Consider the following 25,794-nt stretch of genomic DNA (forward strand, 5'->3'; position numbering starts at 1 on the left):
CTGTACTATGCAGGGTTGGACCCCACAAACTGTGAGATCATGACCCAAGGTGAAATCAAGAGTTGGGCACCCAAATGACTGAGCCACCCAGGTGCCCCCAGAAGAGCATTTTAAAAAGAAAACACCATTCCTACCCTCTTGTAAAAGTAATCCACATCTGTTGTGGACAGCTTAGAAAAACTGAAGGTATAAAGAAGACAGCAAAATTTTACCATAACTCCCATGCTTTGTTGCCTTTCTTATGTGTTCTTTCCCATTTTTCTGCCCCCCCCCCCCCTTTTAAAATACGGAACGTTTCACGGATTTGTGTGTCATTCTTGTGCAGGGACCATGCTAATCTTCTCTGTATTGTTCCAGTTTTAGTATATGTGCTGCTGAAGTGAGCACCTATTTTTTTGGCTTTTGCGCAAAAGTGTATGGTTCTTTTAAAGTAATTGTAATTATTCTCAATCTGATTTTTCCACTTAACATTAGATCATGTGCAATTTGTTTAAAATATTTCAAGATTTTAAATGGTTATATAAAATTTCATGTTACAGATAGGTTGAAGTAATAGTCTTTTTTTTTTTCCTCTCTGGTGCTTATGCCTGTGAACTTGACTGAAAGGTTTTTTTGCAAGACAAAATTTTTTGTAAGACATTTTTTGTTTGCCTCTTGTTCATCTCTATTAAATCATAGAATGGTTTTCTGAAATTTGTAAATATACAAAGGTACTTTTGGAAATCACAGCCAGTTGTAACCTGGTTTAAAAATAGCAAAAGTTTTCTTGAATATCAAATACAGGATTATAATTCATAATCATTCTGTGCTTTACAAATTTTAAGTATTGAGTGATATTAGTGGTCCTTAATTTTATTCCTTCATTTTAGAAATCAAAATATTGGGGTGACTGGGTGGTTCAGTCAGTTGAATGTCTGACTCTTGATTTCAGCTCAGGTCTTGATCTTGCAGTTTGTGAGATTGAGCCCCGCATCGTGCTCTGCATCGACAGTGGTGAGCCTGCTTAGGATTTTCTCCTCTCTCTGTTTGCCCCCCTCCCTCCAAAAAAAACTTTATTAAAAAAATGTTTTTTTAATGTTTTTATTTTTGAGAGAGAATGCGAGCCGGGGGAAGGGCAGAGAGAGACGGAGATACAGAATCAGAAGCAGACTCCAGGTTCTGAGCTTTCAGCACAGAGCCTGATGTGGGGCTCGAACCAATAAGCTGTGAGATGACCTGAGCCAAAGTCGGATGCCCAACTGACTGAGCCACCCAGGAGCCACCCAAAAAAACTTTAAAAAAGAAATCACAGTGTCAAAAAGTTCCCCAGCATTGACAGGGAAATTATCAGAGCCTCAAATAGAGTCTTAGTTAGCTTTCCTAGTTCCTTCTACTTTTTTTTTTTTTAAATTTTTTTTTTCAACGTTTTTTATTTATTTTTGGGACAGAGAGAGACAGAGCATGAACGGGAGAGGGGCAGAGAGAGAGGGAGACACAGAATCGGAAACAGGCTCCAGGCTCCGAGCCATCAGCCCAGAGCCCGACGCGGGGCTCGAACTCACGGACCGCGAGATCGTGACCTGGCTGAAGTCGGACGCTTAACCGACTGCGCCACCCAGGCGCCCCCCTTCTACTTTTTATTCAAATGCTTTGTACTCCTCTCCCCCCAAGGCTTAGGTGTTCTGTGGAGGAGTTGTGAATAGTATTAGAGTGGTACAGTTTTCTTGTGTATCTTGAACTTGCTTCTAAGACTGACTTGAGTAAGGGGCTCTTATAGTTGGAAGAGATTAAAAAGAGAATGAGAACATTCTTTTACTGTCTTTCCCATCCAATTCTATTATTTTTTCCCTGTGAATAGTAAGTATTCCCAGCTCTAGTTGATTCCTGTTATTCGTGGCAATAATATTTTGTGATATTGTTATGACACTGAATTAGCAAATACTAAATGGTTGTTCCTAGGGGAAATACAGGGTTAGATTCTTGTGAGCCTTGGATGACATTTGCATAAGACCAGCTGAAACATAATCTTATGTGTGCTTCTGTATAAAAATACCAGAGGCACCTGGGTGGGTCAGTCACTTAAGCACCTGACTTTGGCTCAGGTCATGATCTCACAGCTTGTGAGCTCGAGCCCCGCATTGGGCTCTGTGCTGACAGCTCAGAGCCTGGAGCCTGCTTCAGATTTTCTGTCTCCCTCTCTCTCTGCCCCTCACCCACTCGCACTGTGTCTTTCCCTCTCTCTCAAAGATAAATATTTAAAAAAATTTTAAAAATACTTTTAAAAAATCCAGCAATGAGATTTTTTAAAGGTAAACCGTCCAAGCAGTTTTTATTCATTGATACTCATAAATACATACAGCTTCATTAGAGATTTCAGTGGATTATTAGGAGAGCCTTTTGCATGTCACGGTATAGTAAACAGAGATCACCCCTGCACTGCTACTTAACGTTTACCTGTTAGAAGTAAAAATTAGTTGAGATGATTATATGTATTTTCTCTCTTCCTTTGAATGTCCACCAGTGTCACAAGAGTGACAGACCTGAAATTATAATCACCAAACAAACCCAAGGTAATTGTTGTCCACTTCCATCGGCAAATACAGCATAGAGGACATTGTCTGTGAATTGAGATCTTATTAAAGAGAGATGGTGGAGGCTCATTTCCTTTACTAAGCATTGAGACATTTAAGTAAATCATATTCTTAGTGGAACATTTAGGAAGTTGTTAAAAACATTTACAAAGAGTTTTGTAATATGGAAAACTCTTAAATTGTAATTATTAATGTGAAAAAAGAATAAAAATGTACATAATCCACAATTGTACACTTGATTAATGGCAAATGGTGGTATATTTATTTTCTACTTTATTTTCTCCTCTTTTGTTTTAAGTGTTTATTTATTTTGGGGGGGGGAAGGGCAGAGAGAGAGGGAGGCAGGAGATCCAAAGTGGGCTTTGTGCTGACAGCAGAGAGCTTGATGTGGGGTTCAAACCCACAAACTGTGAGATCATGACCTGAGCTGACATCAGATGCTTAACTGACTAAGCCATCCAGATGCCCCTATTTTCTCCTCTTTTAACAGATAATCTGTTATTACCATGTGTTGTTTTCACAGTGGACCAAGGCTTAAAAATATGCAAATTATGTAATAGACAATACAGATTTGACTCAGCATATATAATGGGATCATCAGTGTCCATAATAATGTGATATTGAGATGGAACAGGATCTTCAAGTGACTTCTAATAGTTGTTAGAGAGGGATTAATTTGTTCATTTAGGTTTTTTATGAGCTCTGAAAGATACAGACTTCTAAAAACCTCCGTGTTCATCATCAGCAGTAATAAAGAGATTTTCTTAACCATATAGCAGTAAGAAAAGAAAATTAGCAATAATTACCTAATATTAATTAATATGTAATTCTGTTTAATGTGACAAATTCTATTTACCTAATTTTATTTACCCAGGTTACCTAATTGAACTATATATAAATTCAATAAATTATTTTGTATAACTTTTTTTGCACTATATTTTTAAAATTCTGGTATACTTGACATATAACATTATATTAGTTTCATGTGTACAACGTAATTCAGTATTTGCATATACTGAAAAATGATCACCACAAATTTAGTAATAGCCATCACCTCACATAGTTACAAATTTTTTTTTCTTGTGATGAGAACTTTTAAGATCTGTCTTAGCAGCTTTCAAATATGCAATACAGTATTGTTAATGAGTGTCCATTAACAAGTGTCCGTTATATCCCCATGACGTATTTATTTTATAACTAGAAGTGGTGTACCTTTTGATCCCCTTCACCCATGTCTCCCACCTTCATCCCCTGCCTCTGGCCACCACCAGTCTGTTAATCTGTTTTCTTAAATGTATGAACTTGGCCTTTGTTTGTTTGTTTTGTTTTTAGATTCCACATGTAAGTTTCACCTATACAGTATTTGTCGTTTTCTGACTTATTTTACTTAGCATAGTTTCCTCAAGGTCCATCCATGTTGTTGAAACTGGCAATTCTTTTTTATGTTGAAACTCCATTCTTTTTTATGGCCAAATATTGTGTTGCATACACACACACACACACACACACACACACACACACACACACAGATTTTCTTTATCCTTTCGTTTGTTGATGGACACTTAGGTTGTAAACATGGGGTGCATATATCTTATTAAATTAGTAGTTTTATTTTCTGTGGATAATTACCCAGAAGTAGAATTCCTTGATCCTGGGGTAGTTCTATTTTTAATGTTTTGAGGAACCTTTATCCTGTTTTCCGTAGTAGCTATACCAATTTACATTCCCACCAGCAATGTACAAGGTATCCCTTTTCTCCACATCCTCACTGACACTTGTTTAACATTTTCTTTTTTTAAATCAGGGTTCCATCAAGGTTAGTTACATTAAAACATTTTTTTTAATGTTTGTTTATTTTTGAAAGAGAGAGCGTGTGTGTGAGTGGGGAAGGGACAGAGAGGGAGGGAGGCAGAGAATCCAAAACAGGCTCCAGGCTCTGAACTGTCAGCAGAGAGCCTGATATGGGGCTCGAACCCATGAACCTCAAGATCATGACCTGAGCTGAAGTCAGGTGCTTAACTGACTGAACCACCCAGGTGCCCCCAAGGTTAGTTTATCTAAACAGATAAACAGTCACATAATCTGGAATAAGTCTTCCTTTTCTCTTCCAGTATTGTGTAAGCACATGTGAAAGGACAGTTTTTTTGACAGTCATATTTTCCATTTAAAATTAATTTTGGTTAAAAGTATTAAAAATGGTATTCCAAATAAAATAGTTGTTAGACTTGTGCCTTATTTGTGTGTTTGAAATAATGTACTAGTGAAACTGTCAGTTCTCCAGAAATAACTGTATTGAATTGAATTCTCCATTTGGAGAGACCTATCACATAGATGTCAAGCATGTAAGCATGTTTTTCAGCCTTACAGAGCTTCCAGCTAAAAACCATCCAAGTTTTTGGTTGAAAACTTAATCCCAAATAGAATATGCATTTAAACTTGTATTTTTGTCATTTATAAATGGATACTATCTACTCATTAAAGGAGATCAAATAGGACCCTTACTGCTTTAGAATGATAATGCATATACTATATACTGAAATGGAAAAATATGTTCTTGTAGACGGAGAGAGGGTACAAGTGAGCAAGGGACAGAGAGAGAGAGAGAATCCCAGGAGGGACAGAGGAGAGAGAGGGAGGAAGGGAGAGAGAGAGAAGCGGGGATTATTTGAAGTGGGCCTTGTGTTTTACCTGAAGCGGGGCTTGAGCTCACCGGATCTGGGGCTCATGCTCACCTGAAGCGGCGCACAGGCTCACCCGAAGTGGGGCTCGAGCTCCCCTGATGTGGGACTCGAACTCACAAACCATGAGATCATGACCTGAGGTGAAGTCAGATATTTAACAACTGAGCCACCCAGGTACCCTGGAAAAATATATTCTTAAAAACAAAACTGAATTCTGGCTTCTGTTTTTTAAGTTGAGTGAGACGGTGAAATTTTACAGTGTTTTACATTGAGTTTTTAATATACCGGAACATTAAATACTACCTATGAAACAAATCTCATTTATTTTGGGCAGTAACACATATAATAGATGGTTCCAATAGAATTTGAACACCTACAATTCAAAAGGTGTTGAGTAAGTTTCTTCTCCTCCTTACATTAAGTCCCTTCCCCAGAAGCCATCACTGATAGTGTTTCTGGCATATCTTTTAAAAAAAAAATTTTTTTTGTAATGTTTATTTATTTTTGAGACAGAGACAGAGCATGAATGGGGGAGGGCAGAGAAAGAGGGAGACACAGAATCGGAAGCAGGCTCCAGGCTCTGAGCCATCAGCCCAGAGCCCAACACGGGGCTCGAACTCACGGACCGCGAGATCGTGACCTGGCTGAAGTAGGACGCTTAACCGACTGTGCCACCCAGGCGCCTCTGGCATATCTTTTTATAAGTGATACAAGCATAAACAAATTTGAGAGTGTTTATAGCATACCACTGGCCTGCTTTGTTTGTTTGTTTCATTCCAACCAAGATAGTTTTATTTATTTGTTCTTTTTAGATTCTGTGGAATTTCCCATTTCTTTCTAAGGTGTATATTCATCAAGTTGAAAGCATAACTTTATCATTTTCATAAATAAATTTGGAAAGCTTAGGAATTGGTCAGGTTTTATTGGTTATGTTTCTTGTGAATAATTTGTAATAATATCTTAAATTAATAATGTACTTCATAGTTTGTAATAAGTTCTTCTGTGCTAGTTATTTGAATTTAATTCTGTATGGCAGTGGTGAGTTTTCAAATTAAGGTCAGAACTACTTTCATAATATTAAGATATTATTAGGCCTTTTTACTATGTTGACATTTGTATGTATGGTGTGAAAGCAGTAATGGATAAAACTCTTGGCTCCTTAGCATGGTTCAAGGCAGTGGTATCAAATTTCTACTAATAGTCATTTTATGTTTACTACCACCTTACACTGGTAGTTGGAAAGAAAAAAAATCAATTTCACCTGAGAATGTTATTGGTAAAACATTAAAAATAATTTAATTAAATATCAACCCTTGAGAATATATATATATTTTAATGTTTATTTCTGGGAGAGAGAGACAGAGAGGGAGGGAGACAGAGAATCCCAAGCAGGTTCCACACTGTCAGTGCAGAGCCTGACTTGGGGCTCGAACTCACTAATTGTTAGATCATGACCTGAGCCGAAATCAAGAGTTGGATACTTAACCTAACTGAGCCACCCAGGCGCCACTTTGGTTTTGCGTTTTTAATTTATTTTATTTAATTAATTTTTTAAATGTTTGCTTATTTTTGAGAGAGCACCAATGGGGGAGGGGCAGAGAGAGTGGGAGGCACAGAATTTGAAGCAGGCTCCAGGCTCTGAGCTGTCAGCACAGAGTGCGTTGCAGTGCTCAAACCCACGAACCGCAACATCATGACCTGAGCTGAAGTCTGATGCTTAACCAACTGGGTCACCCAGGTGCCTCTAATTTATTTTATTTTAAAATTTATTTATTTATTTTGAGAAAGAGAAAGCGTGTATGCCCAGGGGAGGGGCAGAAAGAGAGGGGGAGAGAGAATCCCAAGCAGGGTCCGCATGGCCAGCATGGAGGCTGATGTGGGGCTCAAACTCACAAACCCGTGAGATCGTGACCTGAGCTGAAATCAAGAGTCAGATGCTTAACCGACTGAACCACCCAAGTGCCCCAATTTGTTTTTATTATTATTATAATTATTTTTATTTTTTATTTATCCAAAATGGGCTCCACACTGACAGCAGAGAGCCTGATGTGGGTCTCCAACTCACAAGCTGTGAGATCATGACCTGAGCCTAAGCTGGATGCTTAACCAACTGAGCCACCCAGGCCTCCTTCCCCCTCAAGTTATTTTAATTCCAGTATAGTTAACACACAGTTTTATATTCGTTTCAGATGTACAGTGTAGTGATTCACCTATTCCATACATCATCCAGTGTGCATTATGACAAGTGTACTCCTTAATCCCCATTACCTGTATCACCCATCCTCCCAACCACCTTGAATATATGTTTTTTTTTAAATAGAGCATTCTGTGGATTGAATCATGTCTCTGTAAAATTTATATGTTGAGGCCCTAACCCCCAATGTGATGGGATTTGGAAATCTGGCCTTTGGGAGATAATTAGGTTTAAATGAGGGAATGAAGGTAGGGGCTTCCTGATGGGTCCCTATAAGAAGAGACACCAGAGTACTTGCTGTCTCTTTCTGCCATGTGAGGACATAGCAAGAAGGTGGCTGTCTGCAAACCAAGAGCCTGACTGTGCTGGCACCCTGATCTCAGATTTTCAGCTTCCAGAACTGTGAGAAAATAAATTTTTGTTTCAGCCTCTCAGTCGGCACTAGTTTGTTATGGCAAGCCAAGCAGACTAATGGATAGTGTGTGATGAAATGGGAAGTGTGGATAAAGCACTTTTGCTATTTACAGAAGTACAATAGTTCCCTGAGGAAATTATTTAATTTTCATATTAATATTAATATTCACTTTTTACAAAACCTGGTGTTTTACTTGAAAGAATGACAGACTGTTTAATAGAAGCAGAGCATGGATAGTGAGGGAGGAGACCAAGTTAACAATATCAGGAATGAAAGAGGAGCTATCACTACAGATCTTATAGACATTAAAACAATAATAAGAATACCATGAACAACTCTATGCCCAAAATGTGACAGCTTGAGTGAAACTGCTCAATTCCTTCAAAGAACAAACTACCAAAACTCACTCAGAAGGAATAGATAACTGGAATAGTCTTCATCTTTTTTTTTTTTTTTTTTTTTTTTTTAAGTAAGCTTCGTGACCAATATGGGGACCTACACGGGGCATGAACTCATGTCCCTGAGATCAAGACCTCAACTGAGATCAGATTTGGATGCTTAACCAACTGAGCCACCCAGGTGCCCTAGAATAGTCTTCTTTTAAAGAAACTGAATTCATAGTTTAAAACCTTCCAGTGGAGGAAACTTGAAGTTTTCGCAGGTGAATTCTACCAAACATGTAAGAGGAAAAGATACCAAATCTGCACAGTGTCTCCCAGGAAATGTTAGAAGGAATACTTCCCAATTCATTATATGAGGCTTGATAATAAAACCAGATAAAGATGTTACAAGAAAAGAAAACTATGTTAATATTCTTCATGAGCATAGATGCAAAAGTCACGACAAGATGTGAGTTAAATTCCACCAATATATTAAAAGGATGATACATCATGACCAGTGGGATTTATCTTGGGAATGCAAGTGTGTTCCACATTTAAAAGTTGTTGAGGCTTATTTACTGTATTAAGACTAAGAAAAGCCATATGATCATCTGTGTACATTGAGAAGAAGCATTTGACAAAATTTTTCATACTTGATAAAAATTCTTACAAACTAGAAATTCTAGGAATTGAGTTTTTCTTTTATGTGATGAAGGGCATCTACAAAAGTATGTAGCTAATGCCATAATGCTTACTAGTGAAGACAATGTTTTCTCCTTTAAGATGGAGAAGTGTGATAAGGCAAAAAAAGAAATAAAGTTTTTAGAACAGAAAGGAAGAAATAAATTTCCCGTATTTGCAGATGATATGATTGTCTATGTAGAATACTCCAAGGAATCTACAAGAGAGATTCAGGACCAACATGTGAATTTAGCAAGGTTGCAGAATATACGGACAATGTATAAGAATTAATTGTGTTTGTTTATACTAGCAATGAACAACCAGGAATGGAAATAAGTAAAAAACAGTACCACTTAAGTGGCACCAAAAATAGGTGTAAATCTGACAAAGTGTATACAGGATCTGTGTGTCTAGAACTACGAAACACTGATGCAGCAAATCAAAGAAGGCCTAAATATTTGTAGAGAATTACTGTTTGTGGTTTGAAGACTCAGTATTGTTAAAATGTAATTTCTCCTCAGCCTGGTGCACCCAGATCAAAATCAGTAACACTTTTTTTTGTAGATAATGATAAACTGCTTTTAAAAATTATAAAATGGCAGAAGAACACAGATTGCTAGACCATTTGATAAAGAACAACATAGTTGGAGGATTTGATCTGAAATGTAGCTGATTTCAAGACCTTCTGTGAAGTTACAGTGATCAGGGTATTGAGGTAGACCCATAGAAAAAATGCAGTCAGTTGATTTTGATAAAGGTGTAAAGGCAATTCAGTAAAGATAGCCTTTTTTCCACATAATGGAGTCAGAACAATTGGACAGCATATGAGAAAAAAGAATTTTAAACTATCTCTTATACCTAATGTGGCAATGAACTCAGATCAGAGATCTAAATGTAAAATGTAAAATAATACAGTTGGCAGAAGAGAACAAAGGAGAGAAATCTTTGTAACCTTGGCTTAGATGAAATTTCTTACATATGACCAAAAGCATAACATAAATTGATAAATTGGATGTTGTTAAAATCAACGACACCACAAATTAATCTTTGTGGTGTGATTCTTGATTTCGACTCAGGTCATGATCTCATGGTTCATGAGTTCGAGCCCCTCACTGCTAGTGCAGAGCCTGTTTGGGATATTCCCTCCCTCCCTCCCTCCCTCTCTCTCTCCCTCTTTCTGTTTCCCCCTCCCTCCCTCCCTCACTCCCTCCCTCCCTCCCCCCAATAAACTTAAAAAAAGATAAAAACTTCCATCTTTTGAAAGATACTCTGAAGAGAGTGAAAAGAAGTGGCAGACTGAGAGAAGATATTTGCAGATCACATATCTGACAAAGATTTTATATGTAGAGTACAGAAATAATTCTGAAACTCTATAATAAGAAAAAAACCGAATTAAAGAATGAGCAAAAGATTTGAACCCGAAACTTCACTGGACATGATGTATGGGTAGCAAGTAAGGACTTGAAAGATTCTCTGCATCATGAGTCATTAGGGAAGTGCAAATTACAGCCACAGTGAGATGTGACTGTACGCTTGTTAGGGTGACTAAGAAAATAAACAATCCTTCTCTCCCTAGCTGACAATATTAAGTATTAGTGAGGATGTAGAGCAACTGGAACACATACATTCCCACATACAATACATTGCTGTGGGAATGCAAAATGGTACAGCCACTTTGGTAAATCTTTTGAAAGCTTCCCATAAAGTTAAACAAAAACTTCCATGACCCTGTAGTTTTGTTTTTTAATTAAAAAAAATTTTTTTAATGTTTATTTTTGAGAGAGAGCACTAGTGAGGGAGGGGCAGAAAGAGAGAGGGGAACAGAGGATCTGAAGTGGGTTCTGTGCTTACAGCAAACAGAGCCTGATATGGGGCTCAAACTCATGAAACCACGAGATCATGACCTGAGCTGAAGTCAGACGCTAAACCAACTGAGCCACCCAGGCGCCCTCCACCATTGTAGTTTCAATCCTAGATATTTACTCAGGAAAAATGAAGACTTAACAGTTCACACAAAAACTACATGTGAATGTCAGTAGCAGTTTTGTTCAAATTGTTAAGTGCTACGGGCATTCTCCTGAATTGGAGAATGGATAAACAAAATGTGGTATATCCATAGAATTCAATAATAAAAAAGGAATTATTGGTGGGGGGCACCTGGGTGACTGAGTCGGTTAAGCATCTGACTCTTGATTTCAGCTCAGGTCACGATCTCATGGTTTATGGGATTGAGCCCCGTGTCGTGCTCTGTACTGATGGTGTGGAGTCTGTTTGGGATTCTCTCTCCCACTCTCTGCCTCTCTCCTGCTTTCTCTCTCTCTCTCTCTCTCTCTCTCAGTAAATAAATAAAACTTAAAAAAAAAAAATGGAATTATTGGTACTTGCTACAACATTGGTGAATATCAAAAGTGTTAAGCTACGTGAAAAATGCCAGACTCAAAAGGGTACACAGTGTGTGATTTTATTTATATGACATTCAACAAAAGAGAAAAATTACAGTAATGGGAAACATCAGTTGTTGCCAGGGATTAGGGGTAGTGATAGGAGATTGGTAACAGAGGGTTCTGCATCTTGGTTGTGGTTGTTTGATGATTCACGCTTTAAAAAGCGCTGCTGCTCACGGAGTGCCTGGATGGCTCTGTTGGTTAAGTGCCTGATTATTGATTCTGGCTCAGGTCATGATCTTGTGGTTTTTCTCATTGAACCTTTCGTCGGGCTCTGTGCTGACAGTGTGGAGCCTGCTTGGGATTGACTCTCTCCTCTATCTCTTTCTCTTCCCTGCTCTCTCTCCCTCAAAATAAATAAACATTAAAAAAAATCTCTGCTGCTTGGTTTATATTCCATACAGTTAAATCAGAATGAAGATGAGAGCCTTAAAGCCTGGCTTTGGGAACTGCTGGTTTTGGCTCATACTTGAATCTTTGAATTCCTTATTCCTAGTTTAGGAGATTACTTTATCTAGAAAATGTTACATCATTTTTACTTTTGCAAAGATGAATTCAGTAATCCAGTGAGACTTCGTTTGTTCAGTTTTTATTGGCTTAAATAGTTGGTAAGTTAATACATAATCCAGTTTAAAAAACACATAAAAATGGAAAAGCTCTCTTGTTTTGTATGCTAATGACAAGGGGAAAAACCACACTGAGTTTATCTCCATTGAAACAATTGATAGTACAGATTTCTTTATCCCAGAATCACACTTGTGGAATATTGAATTATTTTCTAATTAAGTCGACAGCCAGAATTATGTTCATGTGTGGATTATATGTAAAAGCTCTTGAAATGGCACAGAAAACAATCTAAAAGCCCAAGTATAGTATTAAGTAACATGTTAAATTGGTCAAGTTCAGTATCCGCTAAAATGTTTCAGTAACTTCACAGCTAAGTATGCAGTGCAAGCTCCTTACCCCAGGTTATGAAGAGTTCTGCAGTTGAAACTGTGGCTGAAAGCTATAAAAGTTGGAAAACTCCTACACTGAGAGTTAAATAAAATTGATTTTTAGGGGTGCCTGGGTGGCTCTGTTGGTTGAATGTCTGACTTCAGCTCAGGTCATGATCTCATGGTTTTGGAGTTTGAGCCCCAGATTGGGCTTGCTGTTGTCAGTGCAGGGCCTGCTTTGGAACCTCTGGCTCCCTCTCTCTCTGCTCCTCCCCACTAATATATTCTCTCTCTCAAAAATAAACATTTCAAAAAATTTGCTTTTTAATGTCCAATTTAGTTATCAACAAATTTATGGTAGTCTTAAAATGCTCTTTTTTTTTTTCTTTCCTTTTTTTTCCCCCAGAGAGTGAACAAGTGAGCAGGGGAGAGGGGCAGAGGGGGAGAGATAGAATCTTTATTTTTTAATTATTTTTTTATTTTTTTAAGTTTATTTTGAGAGAAAGCGCAAACTGGGGAGGGGCAGAGAGAGAGACTCCAAAGCCGGCTGTCCCTGTGAGTGCAGAGCCTGATGGAGGGCTTGAAACTCCTGAACTGTGAGATCATGACCTGAGGGGAAGTCTGACACTTAACCGACTGAGCCACCCAGGCCCCCCGATAAGAGAGAGAGAGAAAGAGGGGGGGGGAGGGGGGGAGAAAGAATACCCGAATGGGGGAGGGGCAGAGAGAGAGGGAGGCTGAGAATCCGAAACAGGCTCTAAGCCGACAGTGCAGATCCCAGTGTGGGACTCAAACCCACAAACGGCAAGATTGTGACCTGAGCTGAAGTCAGATACTTTATGGATTGGGCCACCCAGGTGCCCCTCATGTTAACATTTTTAATCAATTTTTATTGAGATGATTATATGTTCAGTGCATTTGGAAGAAAAATACCGAATGGGGTGCCTGACTGGCTCAGTTGGTTAAGCATCCAACTTTGCCTCAGGTCATGATCTCACAGTTTGTGAGTTTGAGCCCTGTGTTGGGCTTTGTGCTGACAGCTCGGAGCCTGGAACTTGCTTCAGATTCTGTGTCTCCCTCTCTTCTCTGCCCCATCCCCACTCATGCTCTGTTTCTCTCTCTGTCTTAAAAAGTAAATTTAAAAAAATTAAAAAAAAAATACCTAATGGTCCCATGTACTTTGTCTAGTTTCTCCCAGGGGTAACAGCTTGGAAATGATAGCACAATATCACAAGATGAGATTAATACTGATTTTAATCTATAGATCTTATACAGATTTCTTGAGTTTTACTGGTGCTCGTGTGAGTACTTTTCTGTAATTTCATTATATGTATATATTTGTGTATTTACCACCACGGTCAAGATCCTTAACAGTTCATCACCACAGTAGTTCCCCTTTTATAATCACACCCCTTCCCTATCCCTAACTCCTCTTCTCCATTTTTGTTATTTTGTTATTTCAAGAATGTCACATAAATGACACTGTACAATCAGATATAACCTTTTGGATAGGTTCGTGTATCTGCTACCACAGTCAAGATACAGAATCATGTGAACTTTTAAAAACTACTTATATAAACAGCTGTCTTGTTTATTCTTTAAAAAACTGAATGGTCTCATTATAATTTCTCCTAATTTGTTGGGGATTCACATTTATTAAAGATTGGGCAGTGAAGAAAAAGGGATCATGATGATGCTTTTGTTACTGGCCTTCTTTACCACTCATGTAGGTCCCTTCAAAGTTCTGGGACTTTGTAGGTATCAGAACTCATTTAGGGTAGACTATTCATCCCAGGACATATTTACTGGTTTGGCTATCGATAGTCTTAAAAATTTTTTTTAAGTTAATTTATTTATTTTGAGAGAGCATGAGTGGGGTAGAGAAAGAGGAATTCTAAGCATGCTTACATGGTCAGCACAAAGCCTGACATAGGGCTCAAAATCACAAAACTGCGAGATCATGTCCTGAGTTGAAATCAAGAGTCAGACGCTTAACCAGCTGAGCCACCCAGGTGCCCCTGGAGATCAATAATCTTAAAATAGAGGTTTCCAGGCTAAGGTTCTGACAGTGGAGTCCAGGTTTGTGTTAATCATGTGGGGATCTTAAAACCTTTTATTATTTTTAGAAGTTCCATACTTATTGTACTTGCTATCCTAGCTCTTTAATGCATAGATAATTTGCTCTTGGTTAGAATTATTTCATCTCAGTTTGGGAAAACAAGCTTTTTTTTGTGATCAGAAGCTCTGATTACTGGTTGACATGGTAAGAATTACTTGATTTGATAATTGGACCAAATTCTGCCATAGCTACTGTAGTCAGGCACAATACCTACTTACAAACTGTCAGTCTTTTGATAGCAGTGTGTGTGTGTGTGTGTGTGTGTGTGTGTGTGTGTCTTTTGAGCCTGTCAGGTAGTTAGTGCTCACTGATAAATTCTTGAAATGAATTGAATTTCTCATTATGCTTCCCTTTGCCATGGGGATTTTTCAACTGTTTCAGCAATTTCTAAGTATGTGTGTATTCATGGCTGGGAACTGCCTCAGTACATTTGGTAGTGCCTGCTCATTACCCTATATTAATTTTCCTATCTAATTTCCAACTTAAGTCTTACCCTTACTAATGAATACCTTCCTGTTCTTTCTCTTCATTGTACTATTCGTTTCATAATTTTTGAGGCTTTGTTAGCATTCATGTACAGTTTTTGTTACTTTATTTGGAGGCTTAGGTTCAATAAAATGAGTTCTTGTTTAGCACAGTTCTACAATGTGAAATTTGTAATGACTGTTATTGAAGGAAAGCACTTACGGTTTTTTTCTTTTCACTTTTCTATCTTCAGGTATAATTTTGGTATAATTGCCACATGATGAAGCTTACAAAACCTGTTACTTTGTGTCAGTTGCGGCAAGAACCATAATTATAATGCTGGTATAGACTTGTGTGCACAAACAGTGGAGAACTAAGTCTGGATATTCCACTTTGTTCAACAGACTAGTCACTGTGTTGGCTAACAGAATAGTAGATTTCATTTAAAATAGTATCTTTGAGCAAAAAGAATCTTGGAAGTTATGTACATTAACTTCCTTGTCCAGGTTGAGAAAACATAGGCAGAGAAGTTGAGTGGTTTGCTTATTTTTGGGGAGTAGTTGAAAGCTTGAAGGCTAAGAATATGCTGCAAACTCTTGTGAACTCAGGAGTCTTTGTATTTGCCAAAAATAGAGATGGGTCCAACCACCACAAGGTCTGAAATCTGTTCTCTGAACTTCGAAGTGATACTCAGTAAATCAGTATGATATGCTATATGTGGTGCAGGGTATAATATAAAGTAGGCACTTGATGAAATTTTGCTTATTGCTTGAAACATTGAAGGCTTGTGTGTACAATAAAGACATGATGAGTTCATTGTTTCATGTGGATTTTTTTTCCTTAGCCGTTTGGTTTTCTTGTTAGTATGTAGTGTTTAATAATCATATCCAAATTACTTGTCCTCTCTGTACCTTAGTTTATCTTTCTTGTCCCACCTTCCCTGCACACTAGATAGATGAACATGCTTTGGGGACAAACCTGAGTGTAGTTTAAGTTGTTCTGTTAATGTAGCTTAAGTGAATAATAGAGTAAGTAGAAATCACAGTAATTATGGAGGATAAAGCTCTTATTTTCATTTTCTCCATTTGGTGATATATAGTTCCTTGAAATGTAGCCCCTAAAAATGTTTGTTTGTTTATTTGTTTTTAAAAATTTATTTTAGGTAGGTTCCATGCCTAGATTGGGGCTTGAACTCATGATCTTGAGATCAAGAGTTGAAGGCTCTACTGACTGAGCCAGCCAGACACCCCTAAAGATGTTCATTTGATTTTTATTTATTTTTGAGCTTTTTAAAACAATTTATTATTTTTTTTAGAGAGAGCACAAGCAGTGGAGAGGGGCAGAGGGAGCGAGAGAGAGAGAATCCTAAGCAGGCTCCCTGCTCAGCACGGAGCCCCAATGTGGGACTCCATCTGATGAACCTGATGTCAAGACCTGAGTCGAAATCAAGAGAATATTTTTTCTGTTCAGATGTTAGTGTTGCTTGTATGAATATGTAAATACACAATGCTGAGAAATACGTTTTTGTGGTAGTTGTTTTGATCCTGAAATTAGATATACATACTTTCAACATTCATACAAAATAGGATAGTTTATTGCTCTTTTTACACTATTCCTAGGAAATTTGAAAGGACAAAAAAGATTAAAAATTAGAAAGAAAAAGAAAAATTTTTTTTTACAAATTTTTTTAATGTTTATTTATTTTGAGAAAGAGTGAGAGCCCACAAGTCAGGGAGGGGCAGAGAGAGAGGGAGAGTGAATCCCAAGTAGACTCTGTGCTGTCAGCACAGAGTCTGATGTGGGGCTCGATTTTATGAACTTCAGGAACATGACCTGAGCCGAAATCAAGTGTCAGTCACTCAACTAACTGAGCCATCCAGATGCCCCCCAGATTTAAAAAAATTTTTAGTTATTCTTGCATAAATAAAATGGGGTCTTATGATAAGCTTAATATTTTTATTTATTTAAAAAAAATGTTTATTTTGGGGGGCACCTGGGTGAGTCACTTAAGTGTCTGACTTTGGCTCAGGTTATGATCTCGTGGCTCCTGAGTTCAAGCCCTGAGTCAGGTGCTCTGCTGACAGCTCAGAGCCTAGAGCCTCCTTCTGACTCTGTGTCTACTTCTCTCTCTGCCCCTCCCCTGCTTGCACTCTGTCTCTCTTCCTTTCTCAAAAATACATAAACATTAAATTTTTTTAAATGTTTTTATTTATTTTTGAGACAGAGAGCATGAGCTGGGGAGGAGCAGAGAGAGGGGGAGACACAGAATCCGAAGCCAGGCTCTGAGCTGTCAGCACAGATCCCAACGTGGGGCTCAAACTCACAGACTGTGAGATCATGACCTGAGGCGAAGTCGGATGCTCAACCGACTGAGCCACCCAGGCGCCCCCATAAACATTAAACAAAATTTTTTTTTTTCTAATGGAAAAGAGTGTGTGAGCAGGGGAGGGGCTGGAAGGGAGGCAGACAGAGAATCTGAAGCTGGCTCTGTGCTGACAGCAGAGAGCTCAACATGGGGCTCGAACCCACGAACTGTGAGATCATGACCTGAGATGAAGTCAGATGCTTAGCCACTTGAGCCACCCTAGTGCCCTGAGAACTTCATATATATATATATATATATATATATATATATATACACACACACACACACACACACACACACACACACACATTTTTAAAAATTAATTATATATTTTTTTTGAGAGAGAACACAAGTTGGGGAGGGGCAGAGAATCTGCACTGTCAGCAGAGACTGATGTGGGGCTCAAACCCACAAACTGTGAGGTCATGACCTGAGCCAGAGTCAGACTCTGAACTGACTGAGCTGCTCAGACGCCTCCCGAAAACTTCATTTTAACAATGTGAACAGTTCTCAGTGGTTCTACCCTACCCCCTACCTCACACATGCACAATACTCAGCACACACACCCCACGCTGTTATAAACTGTGGTTTTTTCTTTCCGTCAGCCTGAATTTTCTAATAAATGCTTATTAGCACTTATTCTGTGAATTGACCTTTTTAAAATATATAACTGGTCTCTGCCATTAAATCCAATAGTTCATTTTGTAAATAGGTTGACTAAAAGCTAGAAATGATACTTATTTGAAAAAGGAAGAGAAGTGTAAAAAGTAACTCATTTAAAAATATTTTCAAGCAGTGCTTAGTGCTGATGTTTGTAGTGAAAGTACTTTTTCCCTACCCTAGTGTCCTAGAACGAAAACTTCACCATGGCTACAGAAATTGGTTCTCCTCCTCGTTTTTTCCATATGCCAAGGTTCCAACACCAAGCACCTCGACAACTCTTTTATAAGCGACCTGATTTTGCACAGCAGCAAGCAATGCAACAGCTTACTTTTGATGGAAAACGGATGAGAAAAGCAGTAAACCGAAAAACCATAGACTATAATCCATCTGTAATTAAGTATTTGGAGGTAAGTTAATGTGCTTCTGATGATCAAACTTTGTCTTTTTTTAAAAAAAAACTTTTTAAAATACAGGGTTATAAGCATAGCTGTGTCCTTGGATTAATGGGATGGAGTGCAGTTCCAGAGTGCAGCTGGTCACCAGTACATTTTGACTCTTTGCATGTGTGAGTCTTCTCAAAAATTGTGAAATTTAAACTCTAATTTAGAAATAGGCCTTGTTCTAAAGTTCATAGCAAATCTTAGAAAGTGGTACTTTAATCCCTAGGCCAGCCTTAAGACACTTGTTAAACCCACGTACATATGAAATGTTGACACTACCAATATGAGGATATTCCTGTGAGAACACACGTTCAGAATAGCGGTTCTGCATGTCTGAGGCTCTGGCACAAGGCACAGGGACTCTTCAGGCCCTGCTGGTGGGTGGCACTCACAGGCAGGATAGGGGTCTGCAGAAACCTGTCTGATCTTTCTCCCTTTGAGTTCTTTATTTACTTGTCTTCACCAAGGAATTAGCCTCTGTGACTCGCTTTTGATTACTAACCCTATTACTTTGATCAGGTTTTGGTCTTCTCTGGCCTCCAATGAAGAAAACGTTTGCTTTTTCTTACCTGAGACCTGTTAAAGACCTGTTGGCATATTGGATATAATTAGTATGTTGCAGACATGAGAAAAAGATTCATTCAGAGGTGAAGACAGATTTAGGTTTTTCCAGGTAATTCAGTTGCAAAACTAGTCTAAGAGAGCTTGAGATGTCTTAAGACAACCAAGGGCAGGATACCAGAAATTGTTTTGTGCTGAGGATTTTGAAGAAACTGAAGACATCTGCCTATCTATCCCTTATTCTTTTTCCTTTTATTAAAGTATGGTGAGAATGGTCAGCAGTATCTTGGATGATTGGTTGGGGATGAGGTATAGTAAAGAGAGGAGGGAGATTCTAAGCAATGTAAGTAGGGTAAGAGCTCTCTCTCGAGCTCTCTCTCTTTTAATTTTTAATTTTTTTAAATGTCTTTATTTTTGAGAGAAGGGAAGAGACAGAATATGAGTCGGGGGGAGGGGCAGGGGGTGGGGGGGGGAGACAGAGAGAGAGAGAGAGAGAGAATATGAATCTGAAGCAGGCTCTGAGCTGTCAGCACAGTGCCCAACACGGGGCTCGAACTCACCAACCGTGAGGTCGTTACCTGAGCTAAAGTCAGACACAACTGACTGAGCCACTCAGGTGCCCCTGATTTTTAAAAAAATTTTTTCTGGGGCACCTGGGTTGCTCGGTTAAGTGTCCGACTCTTGGTTTTGGCTCAGGTCATGATTTCACACATTGTGGGTTTGAGCCCCACGTCGGGCTCTGTGCTGGGAGCTCAGGGTCTGCTTGGGATTTCTCTCTCCCTCTCTCTCTGCCCTTTCCCCATTCATGCTCGTTCTTTCTCTCACACACACAAAAATAAACACACATAGAAAAAAAATTTTTTTCTATGTGTGTTTATTTTGAGAGAGAGAAGGAGTGCTGTGGGCACATGAGTGGCAGAAGTGCAGAGAGAGGGGGAGAGAGAAAATCCTAAGCAGGCTCTGTGTTGTCAGTGCAGAGTCCAAGGTGTAGCTTAACCTCACCAACAGAGGTCATGACCTGAGCGGAAATCAAGATTCTGGTGATTAACCCACTGAACCACTCAGGCACCCCTAGGATAAGGTCTCTTTAAGATACCCACTGTTATCTTTGTGTTAGAACCTGTGAAAAGGTTTTAATCCTATTTTCTCCCCATTTGATAGCAGCTTACATTCTGTTAATGCTTACTTTAGTTTGAAACTGAGTATAATGCGCCATATGTTAATTAATTAATTTGTTTATTTCAAACAGAATAGAATATGGCAAAGAGACCAGAGAGACATGCGGGCAGTTCAGCCTGACGCAGGTTATTATAATGATGTGAGTATTAAGATGTGTCACACTAGTTTAATAAAACCTCTTTGCTTGGACATTTGAACCTAAAACTATGTGACCTCAAATGCAACATGGAATTTTCTTTTTACGGATTTATAATTAAAACAAAAGATTCCTAAAGAGATAATATAACATGTATGTACTCCATTGGTTTTTATCTCAATTAAAATTTTTCTTGTACTCTAATGGTGGGTGAACTTTTTATTTGGGGCTTAAAGCCATGTCTAACAAAAGACCACTACCTCAAAGTCTGTGGAATACGAAAGCTAATTTTAAATTTGGCTTATTGTGAAACATGTTTTTATTATGTTGACCTTGAGAGGTAATTGGTGAAATCTGGTACTTGATTTTTTTGTTTTTTTTTTTTTATTAATAATGGGCATTTAACTGTCCTGTGTCTCAGTTTTTTAAATTTAATTAATACTGACTGATTATTACCTATAATAATAGTTTTTTGAAAGTCCTGTATAGTCTTGAATTTGTCTTTACATGTTGAAATAATTACCTTGCTCTGTCCCTGGTTTATGCTCTGTGCATAATCAGGAGCTCTTTAAAACCCAATTTTCTCTTTTTGTAGCTGGTCCCACCTATAGGGATGTTGAATAATCCTATGAATGCAGTAACAACAAAATTTGTTCGAACATCAACAAATAAAGTAAAGTGTCCTGTATTTGTTGTTAGGGTAAGTATTCTTTTGGATGTTTTTTGGAAAAGTTAATCCTGAGTTAATCTGTACATATGCTTAACAGGACAGAGAAAATTAAATTATTTTAAATATATATCTGGTATGAACATTGGTGTGTTGCTAATAAATCTTTTGAAATACCCAGTCACTTACCTACTATAGCCACATTGAGTAAGATACTGCTTTTGGATTGTTCTTCATGTTACAATTTCCATAGAATTCTCTGCGCAGGCTCTGGGTCTATATTGCAGCAGGTCTCGGACTTGCTCTTGAATAGGGATGCTTTTGCTGCTGTTTAGAAAGTGCATCTCAGGGTTAATGAAGACTGTTAGGTGTCACTAGTAAGGAAAACACCTGAGAAGAGCTAAAGACCAATGGTCAACCATAAATATTAGCTCCATTAAGGTACATAGTAGGTACTCCATACATTTGCATGAAATTAAAAAATGTATATTTTTAAATAAATAGTGGATTGACATCGTTCAAAACTTGAGAATTTGAAGGGGTTTGGAATAAAAAGTCTTCCCATCTTTGTCTCCCAGGCATTCAGTTAATATTACCATTTGTGATAGTATAATCATTTTCTTTGTGATTTGCTAAGTAAGAATGTACTTGTTGGTTAGCAGTACATCAAGTCCAGAAATGTAAGATAGCTAATAGAGTTGAGCAAATAAGAATTGGGGAAGAAAAAAATGGGACAGAGAAAAGAGAGTTATAGCAAACATTGTGGCAAATGAGCATAATAAGCAAGTTCTCTGATACTAGGTATGGCAGACAGCAGGCAGAACTCAGGGGCTGGGGGAGATGCTACAGTCAGCCTTCTGTCTCCTGTTTGCTTCAGAGGCCTAAAGCAGTAGAAAACATCAGTCGAGAAACTTATTTTAATGGCTATTTTGTTGGTAGAGCCAACCAGTATGTTATATAATTTTGTTTGTCAGGAAATTTGGTAAGAGCTAATTTTATTTTTAACATTTATTATTTTATTTTATTTTATTTTATTTTATTTTATTTTATTTTATTTTATTTTATTTTATTTTTATTTTTATTTTTTTAACATTTATTTATTTTTGAGACAGCATGAACAGGGGAGGGTCAGAGAAAGAGGGAGACACAGAATGTGAAACAGGCTCCAGGCTCTGAGCTGTCAGCACAGAGCCCGACGCGGGGCTCGAACCCACGGACCGCGAGATCATGACCTGAGCCGAAGTCAGACGCCCAACCGACTGAGCCACCCAGGCACCCCTATTTATTTATTTTTGAGAGAGAGAGGTGGGGTTTAGTGGGGGCAGAGAGAGGGAGACAGGATTCAAAGCAGGCTCTGCTCTGTGCGCATAGACTCTCACAGCTTTGAAACTGTGAGATGGTGACCTGAGCCGAAATCAACAGTCAGTTTCTTAACCGACTGAGCCACCCAGGTGCCCCGGTATGCAGCTGACTTTAATATCTTCTTAGCATAATAGAGAACATCTTTTTTTTTTTTTTTTTAACTTTTTAAAACATTTTATTTATTTTTGAGAGAGAACATGAGCAGGGGAGGGGCAGAGAGAGAGGGAGACACAGAATCTGAATGAGGCTCCAGGCGCTGAGCTGTCAGCACAGAGCCCCGCTTGGGGCTTGAACTCACGAACCGCGAGATCATGACCTGAGCTGACATCGGATGCCTAACCGACTGAGCCACCCAGGCACCCTGACAACATCTTTTTTTTTTCCTTTTCTTTTAACATTCTTTTTCTTTTTTTAAAAAAAAATTTTTTTGTTAACCTTTATTTATTTTTGAGACAGAGAGAGACAGAGCATGAACGGGGGAGGGTCAGAGAGAGAGGGAGACACAGAATCTGAAATAGGCTCCAGGCTCTGAGCCATCAGCACAGAGCCCAATGCGGGGCTTGAACTCATGAACCGCAAGATCATGACCTGAGCTGAAGTCGGACGCTTAACCGACTGAGCCACCCAGGCGCCCCTTAACATTCTTTTTCTTAATGTTTATTTAGTTTTTTTCAGACACACACACACACACACACACACACACACACACACACACACACACACACACACAGAACATGAGCAGGGGAGGGGCAGAGAGGGAGGGACACACAGAATCCAAAGCAGGCTGCAGGCTCTGACCTGTCAGCACAGACCCCGATGCAGGGCTCGAAATCACAAACTGTGAGATCATGACCTGAGCCAAAGTCAGACGCTTAACTGATGGAGCCACCCAGCCGCCCCAGAACATCTTTTGAAATGAATAAAATCTGAGCGTTTTGCATCACAGTACAGAAGGGTAAAACTTTATTTGTTGCAGTTCATTAGATAAATTTCTTTTTTTTTCAACGTTTTTTTTTTTTTTATTTATTTTTGGGACAGAGAGAGACAGAGCATGAACGGGGGAGGGGCAGAGAGAGAGGGAGACACAGAATCAGAAACAGGCTCCAGGCTCTGAGCCATCAGCCCAGAGCCTGATGCGGGGCTCGAACTCACGGACCGCGAGATCGTGACCTGGCTGAAGTCGGACGCTTAACCGACTGCGCCACCCAGGCGCCCCTAGATAAATTTCTTATATGGTGATCAAACTGTAAGATCTTAGGAGACACTTGCACATAGTGGAGGCAGAGTCCAAATTATAAGAAATTAAGACATAAAAACAGGGTCCTGTGCCTATAGTTGGTTGCCTGTAGTATTTACTTTGTTACAATCCATAGCAGATAACAGGAACTAGGAAAGTAGGAAGATTTTATTCATAATAGTCAAAGTCGTGATGTGCAGGTAAGCAGTAAAAAGCCAGGTTTACCAAGTAGTCTTTAATTTTTTTTTTTTTTTTTTTCTATTTGAGAGAGAGTGCATGTGCAAGTCGGGGAAGGACAGAGAGGGTGGGGGGAGAGAGAATCCCAAGCAGGCTCTGTGCTGTCAGCACAGAAGCCAACGTGGGGCTTGAACTTGGAAACAGTGAGATCATGATCTGAGCCAAAACTAAGAGTCAGACACTCAACCAACTGAGCCACCCAGGCACCCCTTATTTTTAAAAATTTTTGCTTATTTTGAGAGAGCGCGCAAGCAGGGGAGGGGTAGAGAGAGAAGAAGAGAGAAAGAATCCCAAGCAGCTTCTGAGCTGCCAGCGGGGAGCCTTATGTGGGGCTTGAACTCAAAAACTGTGAAATTGTTGACCTGAGCCGAAACCAAGAGTCAACACTTAACTGACTGAGCCACCCAGGCACCCCCCAAATAGTCTTTATTTTATGTATCTCATCCTACTATTCTGATAAGCACACTTCAGTTTTCAAGTATGTGTTACAATTTTTAGTTTGGAAAATGCAGTTGTTGTATTTTCATTTCATGTATTTACATTGTCTAAGGAAAATTAGTGTGTAATCTGTCATGGAAACTTGAAAATAAAAAGTTGAGAAAAAATGTTGTGTTTTGAATTGATAAGCATATGTCACAGATTTCCTTCAGTATACAAATAATGGCATTAAAATATTGCTGTAGTGTTAGTCGTGAGTGTTGTATTACATGTTTTGGAAAGTAGATTAGTATAAGACTGCTTGATACTGTGAACAGAGGAGAGCTTTTTAAATTTTTTTTTTTTTTCAACGTTTATTTATTTTTGGGACAGAGAGAGACAGAGCATGAACGGGGGAGGGGCAGAGAGAGAAGGAGACACAGAATCGGAAACAGGCTCCAGGCTCTGAGCCATCAGCCCAGAGCCTGACGCGGGGCTCGAACTCACAGACCGCGAGATCATGACCTGGCTGAAGTCGGACGCTTAACCGACTGCGCCACCCAGGCGCCCCAAGAGGAGAGCTTTTTAAAGTACATTTAGTTGCCAGGAAAAGTTTGATAGCCTTGATGTCCTTAAATTAGCTTTTTTCATAAAACACCACTAACTTTTCTGCTTGAATTGGTCCACTAGCAGATGTAATTCTTTTTTTTTTTTTTTGGTGACTGACCATTTTATTTGTTAGCCTGCCTTGTATCCTAGAAAAACGTGGTCTTTGCAAATTTTGTTTTTAAAGGTTCTTTAATGTATGTAGGTATATGTAACTTAACCAGATACTTACAATATGTTTACCATTATTTAGTTTATGGGCTAAAGTGCTAGAGCTTTCCCTGCACTGTGTTAACATGTTTTTTTTTTTTTTTTCTGACAAAGTACTTATAAATCTGAACTACGATTCAGTGGAAGTATTGTCTATTTAATGGTGATTATTGGATATTTTATAAATCCTTTCTATGTGCTTTAAAAATTAACTAAGATTGAGGAATTGTGACCTTGGATAACCTGTCTTCTTTTTCTTTCCTAGTGGACTCCAGAAGGAAGACGTTTGGTCACTGGAGCTTCTAGTGGAGAGTTCACTTTGTGGAATGGACTCACCTTCAATTTTGAAACAATATTACAGGTAACAGTAATCATCAGACTGTAGCATCCTCCTGTGGTCCTGTAACGAACTGGAGATACAGTTACTTTGTTGGCGTTTTAAACTTGAAATTGGACAAGTAATTGTTGTGAATTGATGTCTGCTCCTGTAAAGCCTTCTGTCATATATTCTTTCATATAATGTTTAAACTGTTTTATGTTTTCACAGGCTCATGATAGCCCAGTGAGGGCCATGACTTGGTCACATAATGACATGTGGATGTTGACAGCAGACCATGGAGGATATGTGAAATATTGGCAGTCGAACATGAACAACGTCAAGATGTTCCAGGCACATAAGGAGGCGATTAGAGAGGCCAGGTTTATACACAATATACCATTTTCTGTAGTCCCTATTGTCATGGTTAAATTATTCTCTAAGTGTATTCTGGGTGCAGAGATGCATGGGCTCTGTCAGATTCTGGGATACTTTCTGCACCCTATAAACACAA

General features: G+C 38.7%; 1 protein-coding gene and 1 non-coding gene across 7 annotated transcripts in view; one reads left to right on the forward strand and one right to left on the reverse strand.

Moving 5' to 3' along the window:
- The window catches only part of WDR33 (WD repeat domain 33), a 108,734-nt gene that overhangs the window by 20,586 nt on the left and 62,354 nt on the right, over positions 1 to 25,794 (forward strand). For all 6 annotated transcript variants that reach the window (XM_030324749.2, XM_030324751.1, XM_030324750.1 and 3 more), the window contains exons 2-6: positions 18,093 to 18,319; positions 20,163 to 20,231; positions 20,824 to 20,928; positions 25,230 to 25,325; positions 25,512 to 25,663. In XM_030324749.2, coding sequence (XP_030180609.1) covers positions 18,116 to 18,319; positions 20,163 to 20,231; positions 20,824 to 20,928; positions 25,230 to 25,325; positions 25,512 to 25,663 — 626 coding nt within the window. In that variant the 5' untranslated portion in view covers positions 18,093 to 18,115. The remainder of the gene's footprint in view (positions 1 to 18,092; positions 18,320 to 20,162; positions 20,232 to 20,823; positions 20,929 to 25,229; positions 25,326 to 25,511; positions 25,664 to 25,794) is intronic.
- LOC115522513 lies at positions 281 to 387 on the reverse strand. Its single transcript, XR_003971419.1, has one exon. It is a non-coding gene; the product is annotated as a U6 spliceosomal RNA (small nuclear RNA).

The sequence above is a fragment of the Lynx canadensis genome, chromosome C1 (genome assembly GCF_007474595.2).
Source record: "Lynx canadensis isolate LIC74 chromosome C1, mLynCan4.pri.v2, whole genome shotgun sequence".
Taxonomy (NCBI): domain Eukaryota; kingdom Metazoa; phylum Chordata; class Mammalia; order Carnivora; family Felidae; genus Lynx; species Lynx canadensis.